This window comes from Prunus avium, chromosome 8 (genome assembly GCF_965620075.1).
Source record: "Prunus avium chromosome 8, drPruAviu1.hap1.1, whole genome shotgun sequence".
NCBI classification, from domain to species: Eukaryota; Viridiplantae; Streptophyta; class Magnoliopsida; order Rosales; family Rosaceae; genus Prunus; species Prunus avium.
Window position 1 is genome coordinate 26,592,529 of NC_142291.1, and position 10,493 is coordinate 26,603,021.

Sequence of the window (10,493 nt, forward strand, 5' to 3'; positions counted from 1 at the left end):
CAGAGAGGGGATTATGAATGAAATATACTGTTCCTTTAATTTCCTTCTCTGTATTTCCTTTTCTGCATTCACGAACCTACCAGAGAGATTATAAAGTCCTCATTTGTCTTGTCTTGAGGCATAGAACAGAATCTCCATTCAATTCATAGTTGCTTTGATTAAAGTTATTTCCTTGGTGAGCAAGTTACAATTCTCATTCAAGTTTTGGGTTTTATACTGCTAATATTGGCACGCTCGCAAATCACATCATTTCAAGCCTATTCTAAGGCTCGGATATTTTTAGGGTAAATAATAATAAACAAATTACTTATTAAAAATTGAAAACAAGTTCAAAACCCCAAATTATACACAGCCTCGGCCACATACCCACAACCCTTCTTCCTAACCTTCTCCTGCTTTTCCTTCCTCCCCAACCATCGTCCCACACTCTACCCATCCCCCTATCCTGATAAAAATTGCTGATGATACAGAATCAAGAGAACACCATATAGTTGGAAGTAGTGTGATTTATATTGAACACTTTCAAAATTTGTTTTTAGAGGCACGAGATAATATAGTAACCACTTAAAAACTTTGTAATTGGTTAAGGAGCCAGGACAGCCGATCCATAGCATCTACAATACAAGGACCCAAATCTCACTTGATTACTTGAATCTGAATTTCTTATATCTAACAAAAAGAATGAAAAAGAAAGATGTTTCTTCTGCAACTTATTATAACAATACCTAAAAGAATGAAGAACCATGATGTTTCCTCTGTTACATTAGGTCACTTATTGTGAAATAATGGATCTTAAAGCATCTTTCACAGAAGAGTACTTGAACGTGAAGCCTAATTCTTTGGCTTTAACTGGAAGCACCCTTTGCCCATCCAGAACCTGCAATGACCTTATTGAGTTTCTGAGCAATATGCAATCAGGAGAAAATTGAAAAGAAGATAAAGAAAATTCTTACCACAGAAGCACCTTCTCCAAGGACCACTTTCAGGGCGAAATCTGGTACAGGCAGCCACGAAGGCCTACCCAAGACATTTCCCAAATGTTCACACATTTCTGCAAATCGAACCGGGTTGGGTGCAGTTCCATTGATAACTCCTGAGATTAAGGTTTTAACAACCGCGTTCAATATGTTGAAAAGTTCCGAGAACCAGTTTCACATGGATAGCCTAGGTGAAAATTTGATAACTCCTGAGATTTTGGTAATTGTTGAAAAGCTGAACACATTTATCGTATATTTGTATGCAGGTATGGTAAAGAAAACATTTGATATCTACTGTGACTGCATATGTCAGTTAATTTGAGTAGCTTTGAGAAGGGAACAAGATATAATAATATGAAACGGTACGTTAGATTAATAGAGTACTAGAACTCTTTAGAAGTGTAGTTATCTCCATGTGCTAGCAAACTTTAGATGAAAGCAGAAGGAATCATCAGCTTCAGCACCAGTATGTTGGTTTTATTCCAACATCAATCCTTTTGTACTTTGCTAAAACTATAATTAAAATTACAAATAATGAAATATTTACCTTTATAAGATGGATTGGATAGAGCTTCATATATCAGGTTCACTATGTCATCCAGATGAATCCAGGAAAACCTACAGCACATTGAGAATAATAAATACAGTTGTTGATATCTTCGGTGCATTTATTTTCTTCTCTTCATCAAACAGGCATCCAGTAGATAATACATGTCGAAAGTAAAAACTTAATTTGTCAAGTTATATTAATTCATTAACATCATTGAAATGCTTATATTTTCCTTTTTAATGCTGAACCAGAGGAAAATGCCAACCGTACAGCGTTAGTAGCACAAAAGTGTGACAGACTACCCTTACAAAGGACTGAAATTTAAGAAAAATACCATTGTTTTCCAGAGCCCAAGGGTCCTCCAGCAAACACCATGAAGAGAGGGATCATTTTAGCTGCAGAAGCTCAAAGGTGTAAGTATGTGTGAGGCAGGAGAAGCTTTGTTACCTTGAAACCAACAAAATTATAGATATGTATAATTGTTACGCTAAGAAGATAAAAATCATACAACTTTTTAGAACATTTTTGCTAGTATATTTTTCTTAGATGACAACATAAATAGAACATTAGAGATAACTATGCATAAAATATCCCAATACAATTATGAGATCATGCAACCCTAAGCATAACCAGATTGGTCAATGTATAATTAAACAGTAAAGTGGACAAACCCAAAATCCAAGTAGGCAAGTTTTGTTAATGAGCATACATGCAAGGCTGAAGTACTAGTCATACGCAACGTGAACATACAATGCAAGGGTTCATTTCATAGTACCAGTCATACCCACAGTCAAAGTAGATAAGTTCAGTTCATGCGCATACAAGGGAAGTAAGGGTTGACAGGACTATTCATACCTAAAGCACCGCCATCTTTGCCAAGCACAACACCTATGCGAATAAGTGCTAACCTCACATCCTTATTTACTTTGAGGGCAGTTGCTTCCCATTCTCTACAAACCTGAAAGGTTGCATTTTAGTTTAAGATGAGGATGAAATGTTGAGCTCAAAAGAACAAGCAGAAGTCATATTTCTTCATGCGTTGGAAGTCATTTGTTAGTAATAAAAAGTGATGATATATTGCAGAATGTAGCTGAACAGAGAATATGTTCACGGTTTGAAGGTTGATTGTTCTATTCATAATAACAGTAGACTCCATTGACTACAAGCTTTAAACTCTAAAAGGAAAACAATAAAACATAATTCTAACTCATCTGAACTGCAAAAGCCCTAGGATAGTGTTCGCAACGAAAACCAGGGATTAAACATGATTTAGCATAATCTTCATTTAAAAAAAATATTTAACATAATCAGGAAATATTCTACTTGATCAGGCAAGCATCACACAGTTAAAAGTTAGGCATACATAAGTTACAGTCACAAACTCAAGATCTTCATCAAAGCAGCCTATAACTTTTAAATAACAGATCAGCAAAAGAATGATATATCCAATATGAAAGTGTGTATTAAAGCTCCCTATATCAATTTCTATATACTATTGATAAGGAGATTCACCCACTTTGGTCTCTACACTAGAAGGACAAAAGTAATTCTCCATGTTTAAGGGTTAGAACTGAGGGTCAAATAGTTCATTAAATTTTAGTTTCAAATTCATATCCCTTAAACCTCTCCCTAAATCTCTCCAATTGTTTTATAGGTTACCATTATTCCTTAAGGATCTCCAGATTTAAAATAACTTACGCACATGTTCTATGTAACAAGTACTCCAGGATTAACCTACTACAAAACAACTTCATTCATTTTTCTCCTTCTCCCTTTTTCTCAAGTAGAAGTACAATCACAATCCCATCCCTCAACAGGTGGCTTCACCACCTTGGTTTTTGGCTCACCTGATTATCCATATTACATTTATGTAGTATGATAACCAGTTAGTTAATATTCTGGAACATACTGCATAACCGAAATTTTAGAAGTTTTTTTATATAAAATTTTTGTTTTTATTAATGGGGGAGGAGGATTCAAACTCTAGACCTCTTCCAACATTAGAAAGAAAAGTACCACTAGACCAATTGGTAGTTGGTGCCAAAATTTTAGAAGTTTTAAGCATATCTTACCACCTCTTATAGACTTCCTTCATTTAAAAAAAAAAAAAAATTATGATTATGCATAAAATATACATAATATGAATTATGTCATTGCATACCTCAGCCAAGTAATCATTTCCTGATGGACTTTGTTCATCAAATACTTGTGTCTCACTAGTACCTGAACATGAAAAAATTAAGATAAATAAAAATAAGAAAATGGAAACTGGAAGTTGGGCTTAGCAATGCAAGATATAAAGAGGCTCCTCAAATTTGGATTATACATTCTTGAGCATTTAAAGCAATGGAAAATCATATGCCAGTGAGAGGCAGAGAATGAGCATCGCCTCAATGCGATGACAATATAATATTTGCTAACTGGTTTTCTAATGGGGTGTGACATGAGGAGGTATCAGTATGAACTTTATCAATTATTGAAAACAGTTTTCAGAACCAAGCACCTAATTGTAATTTCTGTGGAACTTTGTGACTCATGCAATATGACAATCATACTAAACTCTGAGAAAAATTCAAAAAACATATGGGTAAAATGAAATATTTAAGGACACTCCAGTTCCATGGGGTATCCAAATGCTCCATTAGAATCTAATGGTCTCAAGAATATGAACAAATTCCACATGAATATCTAAAATGCTTGACAGATTAATATTAGCAGAGCAACAAAAATCACTGAAATTGATTGGAAACACGCAAAAGTGTGACACATTGGCATTAACAGATAAAAAGAGTAGGACAGAACGGACCATAGTAACCGACGGCTGTCGCGCTAACCAAGACTGTAGGCCGAACGGAATCTGGTAAATCATTTATTAAATCTATGACCTTCACAATTAGTTGAAAGGCCAAATTAGTTTTTGCATCAATAATATTATTAAAAAAAAAAAAAAGGAAATATAAGAGAATTTTAATTTTGACTGCAGCATGAGTGGTTCTGTATAACAGTATAAGAAACAACTGGTTACCTTCGAGGTGACTCTAATCCTGCTATCCTTGATCTCTTTCTTTATCTACAGTCCAATGAGAAGTTAGTAACTACCACCAGCTTCTAGGGATGCATATACAATATGTTGACTTCTGATATTGACACATCATATGAGTCATACCATATAATGTTCTGTCAATTCATGACAAAATTTTACTACAATAATAATTTTCATTTTATTATCCATTAATGTTATTTGCTGAAGATAAAACATTTTATGATTAATTTAATACCTTTAATCATATTTCAGATAATCTAGGTCAGAAGCATGAGCTTGACAATAAAAATTATTTACATAGCAGTGAGTGAGACCCAAGAAGAGTCTCTAAAGTGGTGCGGCAAAAAAGTTTATATCTTTGATTCATGTAATCACTAGTTGCTAAGTAAAAAGGTAAAAGGTAGTAGATGGAAATGGAAGATCGAAATGAGCAAGTGATACCAACCTCAGGAGACCATCTTGTACTTATGGGCACTCCAGCTAAATTTACAACGCCATTTGAACCTCGGATACTGTCTTTCCACTCTGGCTCCTCTGCAATCACAATTCCTGGAAATTCCTTGACTACAAGTGGCAAGGAACATCTCCAGTATTAAATCATAATAGAAACAAGGTATGCAGAAGACTAGTTATCTCACTATTAACAGGGAAAAAACAAATGACATTTAGCAATGAATCAAGGAGTTCTGGAAGTGGTTAATTTCAATCTGTATATGCATGCAATAGTATTTTAGATTTATAAATATTTTTAATTTTTTAAGAAAGAAATTGAATATTGTTTGTGTTAACCCAAAAGCTAAAACTCTTAGGAAACAAGCCCAGCAATGTATATCAAGCACATTCAATACAAACACTAATACTCCCCTCACATGTTCGCCCACAATATAACTGAATCAATGACTTAAGAAACAACAGGAGACAGGCCCAAAAATGTTTATCAAGCATAAAACATTAACACACACTAACAGTTTGCTTAAAGTGCAAATGAGAAATCTCTTCCTTTTCTTTTTTTTCTTTTCTTGTGAGGGGAGGGTTATTGAACATATTACCAAATAACTACAAGCACACATTACCTTCTTACCAGGAAAAATTAACTCAGCCTTGGATTTAGACCGTGTCAAGACATGCACACTATGATTATCTGCATTCCAAATTGGATTAAAAGGAAGTTTAAGTTAGCGCAATGCATGGACATGCAGTATAAGTTTCAGCTTTATACATAGAAAAAAAGTATTAGGCAACATAGTCTTAGTGAATGCAATAAAGCAACACCATAACCTTGAAATGATTTGATTTGGTTCTAAATGTGCCTTGTTATGCACACAAATACTGAAAGAAACACATGTATGTACTCGGCCGCTCCAGTAAAAATAAGGATCAGATCAACAGTCAATTGGAGATAATTAAATACCAAAAGAAAAACATTAAGCCGAGGTGGAATGCATAATAACACCTTAACACGTAAAGGTAATACAATAAACACACTGCATATTAGTTGCAAGATTATATAATTTTGGAGGTGGAATTCAAATGACCTGCATGCAGCCTTTGCACCAATCTTCTACCGATAAAACCCGTGGCTCCAGTTATTGATACGGTCATTGTATTTGCCTATGACAACCTGCAAAGGGTCAATGAAATCTCCAACAAACAAAAGGCAACCTACATAATATTTAACTTGTTAACCACACACACACACAAATGCTTCATCCTAATCAATGACACCACCATGTTATAGAAAGGACTGATGATAAGTAACTTTGTGTAGTCTAATCTCCACAACTTTGGGCCAAATTGCATTGCAAAGAGCAGGGAAGTTAGTTAGTTTAACAAGATTAGAGCACCAGCATACAAAATTCTAGTAATATTGAAGTGCCCAAATGAATTAGCTACGCTCGCAAATACTGTCACAGAATCATCAGCAAATGCGAGTGTGAAAAGATTCAAAATTTGAAGAGCATACCTTCTGGTTTTGATCAGAGGCGCACCAAACACTGAGTCTCTTAGTCTCAAACTTCTAAAAACCCAAAAAAGATAAAATGAAACAAATTTAAAGGAAAAAAGAAAGGAGCATTGTGTGAACAAAGTGAGAAAGCAAGAATGAAAAATGGGAGAGCTGGGTACTCACAGAGAGGGGCAGAGAGACATGAAGAGAGGTAGAGATAGTGTGGGTCCATGAGAAAGCAGTGGCTCTACAGACCTCCATTGTTGCAAAGCTCTCTCTCTCTGATAAAACAAGCTGCTTTCTTGTCTTTACTTCTTTTGCTGTGTTGGTAGTGAAACAAAGAAAGATGATGATTGAATACCAATTTTAGTCACTGATGAACGTATGGCAATGTGTTTGATTTGGAACCACAAGGCCATTTCCATCATCCATTTTCCAACAAGAATATTATTGGGCCCTTAATGGGCTTGGGCAAAAAAATAACCCAACAAGCCCAGCCCATTCTGTCATCACCTAAATATGTCTACCCCTTTCACAGCTTCTCTCTGTACTAAGCGAGTGCGGAGGAGAAATGGCGATGATGCAGTGGTGCGGCGCAGTAGCAAGGCGGGTGCTGATGACGGAGCAGCGTGCCCTTTTCACAACAACCTCATCATCATCTTCTTCAGCAGTAGCAGCAGTGGCGAGAATGAGTTCTATTGGGGCGCCGATCGTGTGTGGACGAGGGGACAAGAAGACGAAGAAAGGAAAGCGATTCAAAGGGTCGTACGGAAACGCTCGACCGAAGAAGGAGAAGAAGATAGAGCGCATCAAGGACAAGGTTGAGGTGCCCAGGTCCACTCCTTGGCCTCTTCCTTTCAAGCTCATCTGAAAATTTGAATTTGATTTCTCACTTGTCTTTCTTTCTTAACCCTTTTTAGCTTTTTCCTTAGGGTTTTAGCTCAATATATGTAATGTTGATCTCCCAATTTTAAGGGTTTGAAGGGTTTCATTTATATCTTGTCATCAGAATGTGTACATTTTTATATGAATGCTTTATGCTTTTCTTGGGTTTTACATGCTTTTATTATCATTTTGTTTGATGGGTCATACTCTTATTGCTTCTTCTTTTTAAAATCACAAAATTAAATGCATAAGATTGAAAATTATAATTCAGAGCTACTTAGTATGGTGAGGTTAAGAAGGAAAATAATGATTGCTCTTGTAGCAGGCATTTCATGAGTATACCGTGAAGTACTTCCTTTGCTCAGGAAACACTTAGCAAGGGATGCTTGTAGGACAAGTCTTAATCTTTCAGGTTCTAAGGTGAACTTGTAAATCAGATTCTGGTTATACATATTCACATAAAAAAGAATAATTTCAGAAGCCCTTGAATATGAATTGCCCATGAATTGCCTGTATTATTTTCAAATTTCTTATCATGTGTGTGAGTTTATCATTTTATAAGATCACGCTTCACAATCGAAGATATATGTTTGAACAAAATTACCAGAGAGACAGATTGGTGAAAAGATTAAGACTAGAGAACTAGGTACAAGTACACTTGAGCATAGACTGATTGGTGAAAAGGGAATTGTAGCATACTAGGATTGCTTGTTCCGAGAATGATGGACACCAACTATTATTTTCGAAGCGGTTTGCGAATAGGGATAGAGGCCTTTATGATGTGCAGTTTGTGAGCGGGGTGAAAACACTTAGTGGTTCATCACGTAGCACTAGCCGCATACCTATGGAATGCGAAACAGTCTTAAGATGTGCTGCGGATGATAATAGTTGTAGTAGGGCTTAGTTGGCTTGATATTATCCCTGATCGTTGAGTCAATTAGCTGGATAAATGTTGCTATTTGAGGTATGTGATGTTGGTTGGTTCCCCATGGTCAGACTTTGTTTCATTGGTCTCAGATGGTTACTTTCAAACAAGAATAGTTGGCAAACAACAAATCTGGAATCAAATAGAAAGAACATCATTGCGAGTCTTCTAAACATGGAGGGGAAAACCTTAGAGCCAACCTACATGTTCTGAATATCGATTACAGATTGCTGAATGGTCATGAATTGGTGGGAAAATGAATGAAATGACAAGCCAATAGAGCATCTGAAACCAAAAACCTTTCCTTCTTTGTGATTGAAATGAACTAAATCTACTTACTGATCAGCAAGAGCATGATATTTGCACGTAGTATGATGTATTGTACCAATGTCAAACAAAAAATTTGACATCTATTTTGCCAACTTGATGACTAACTAATTCTTCTTTCTCTGTCCTTTGCAACTGTTTTATCAATTCTAGTGCTAGCTCTGCAATTACGCAGAGTCCAATGATAGAATAAGTGAAGCCAAACATAATAGTAACAACACCAACTGGGGATGCTAGAGGATAATATTTGCCTTCTCTTCTAGGTTCAGTTGCAAGCCTAATTCCAGTGTTAATGGCCCATGCTAGCATGAACATTGCAATGACACTTATAGCCAGGCGGCTGATGATACATATTGTCTTCAACTTCCCTCCTGCATCATTAGGAATCAAGTAAGCTGATAGTTGGCAAAATATGCTATATCTGCGTATACACACGTTCACATAAACATGAAAAGTTCAGATGCATGAAAATTCATAAAATAGTTGAGAAGGCGTTAGATGTATTATTGAATTGAACTCTTTGGCTTTCGATGTGTGTTCAGAGAGTAAAACTGCCATATTCTGGTTATATATACCCCCCTCTCCCTATCCATTCACTCACACGAGGTGAGAGATAGAGAGAGGGGTGATATGTAACTGGTGCAGGTAAGCTTTTCTGGTGTTTGGAACAGACTAAAGTTCGGAAAAGCATACGTAGAAAATTGCTAACAATGAGATGATCATCTGACAGAATGAAATTTCTGAATTTTGGTTCTGGTTATTAACTTAATACCTTGATGTTTTCTGCTCTCCTCTTGGTTCTGCAATTGCTCCAACAATTTCATAACCAAGTCTGCGAGTAAAGGAAGCCCAGCAGCCAAAAACAAGAAACCAAGTACTAGGGTTAAGACTCCAATACAGAATCCCCAATTGTTATACCCACTGTTTATGCCTGCCTTCTCTACAGCTTCATATTCAGACCAAATGGTCCACAGGAACAAAACCACCATGATGAGAGAAGCCAATACAGGAAACATTGTTGCACATAGGGTTGTGAAATCTCTCCCTACTTTCCAACCCAAAACCCTTATGGCTTCTTCCTCCATCTTTGGCCAGAATTCAAGAGAACTAAAAAGCAGAGAAGCAACAAAGAAACAAAGAAATGGTTTTGGCACTGGAAAACTGAAAAGGGTTGTGGGTTTATGGGTCATGCGAGATAGAGGGGAGAAAAAACTATATGTTCTATAAGTTAGTTGGGTCATCACTGAATTCAAATATAAACAAACAAGTGCTGTCAAAACAGGAAAGAGATGGAAACCATGAATTGTTATCCCATTTATGAGTAAAATACCCTCTGTGCTTCATTGGCAGTTATCATTGCCATTCCAATATAAATCAATCATAATTAAATAAAAAAAAATATTTATCACGATTTATACCAATTTCAGAGTTGATGAAAGAGACTTTGAAATGGACACCAACTCTTTGAATACGTTTCCACAATGAGAGGCACTTTGAAATGGACACGTCTTAAGCTTCTAACCAAATGAAACCTCTTTTTTTTTTTTTTTCGGTTGTTGAAACAATTTTTGGTTTCTTCCAATTCCATCGGTCCTCATTGGTTTCTCAGGTTTATCATGCGTGCAAACCTAATTTAAAATTTGTAATGTCCTAATCATCTTTTCCTATCAAATTCAATTCAATGGTGTTGGTCTTCAAGCTTATAATTACAAGCACTCTCCTTAGTCTCCCTACTCCTACCGCACCCTCTCTCTATCTCGGAGTGCATGTATGACTCGATAAATCTTTTGGTGTGGTCATAAAACTGTCATGTGGTTTTATTGATTTATGTAAAAATACGT

General features: G+C 36.1%; 3 protein-coding genes across 6 annotated transcripts; 1 reads left to right on the forward strand and 2 right to left on the reverse strand.

Annotated features, from left to right (window-relative positions):
• Positions 1–488: 488 nt before the first annotated feature.
• Positions 489–6,897, reverse strand: SULA (NAD(P)-binding Rossmann-fold superfamily protein). 4 transcript variants are annotated; one of them, XM_021950617.2, is made up of 13 exons: positions 6,699–6,895; positions 6,534–6,587; positions 6,106–6,181; positions 5,652–5,711; positions 5,016–5,134; positions 4,553–4,597; positions 4,334–4,412; positions 3,689–3,750; positions 2,383–2,485; positions 1,862–1,922; positions 1,525–1,595; positions 954–1,093; positions 489–877 (listed from the first exon to the last, which is right to left on the reverse strand). In XM_021950617.2, the coding sequence occupies exons 1-13, from the start codon at positions 6,774–6,776 to the stop codon at positions 773–775; spliced, it is 1,053 nt and encodes a 350-aa protein (XP_021806309.1). In that variant the 5' UTR covers positions 6,777–6,895; the 3' UTR covers positions 489–772. The 4 variants fall into 4 exon arrangements, with proteins under 4 accessions (XP_021806309.1, XP_021806310.1, XP_088101629.1 ...); XM_021950618.2 differs by having other exon boundaries at positions 6,106–6,191; positions 6,699–6,784; XM_088245503.1 differs by lacking the exons at positions 489–877; positions 954–1,093 and adding an exon at positions 1,105–1,164 and having other exon boundaries at positions 6,699–6,897.
• A 156-nt stretch (positions 6,898–7,053) lies between these two features.
• LOC110750336 (30S ribosomal protein S31) lies at positions 7,054–7,604 on the forward strand. The gene has a single exon (XM_021950645.2). The coding sequence runs from the start codon at positions 7,087–7,089 to the stop codon at positions 7,384–7,386; it is 300 nt and encodes a 99-aa protein (XP_021806337.1). The 5' UTR covers positions 7,054–7,086; the 3' UTR covers positions 7,387–7,604.
• Positions 7,605–7,926: 322 nt separating this feature from the next.
• LOC110750344 (uncharacterized) lies at positions 7,927–10,018 on the reverse strand. The gene is made up of 2 exons (XM_021950653.2): positions 9,425–10,018; positions 7,927–9,023 (listed from the first exon to the last, which is right to left on the reverse strand). Exons 1-2 carry the CDS (start codon positions 9,891–9,893, stop codon positions 8,716–8,718), a joined length of 777 nt encoding a protein of 258 aa, XP_021806345.2. The 5' UTR covers positions 9,894–10,018; the 3' UTR covers positions 7,927–8,715.
• Between the last annotated feature and the right edge of the window lie 475 nt (positions 10,019–10,493).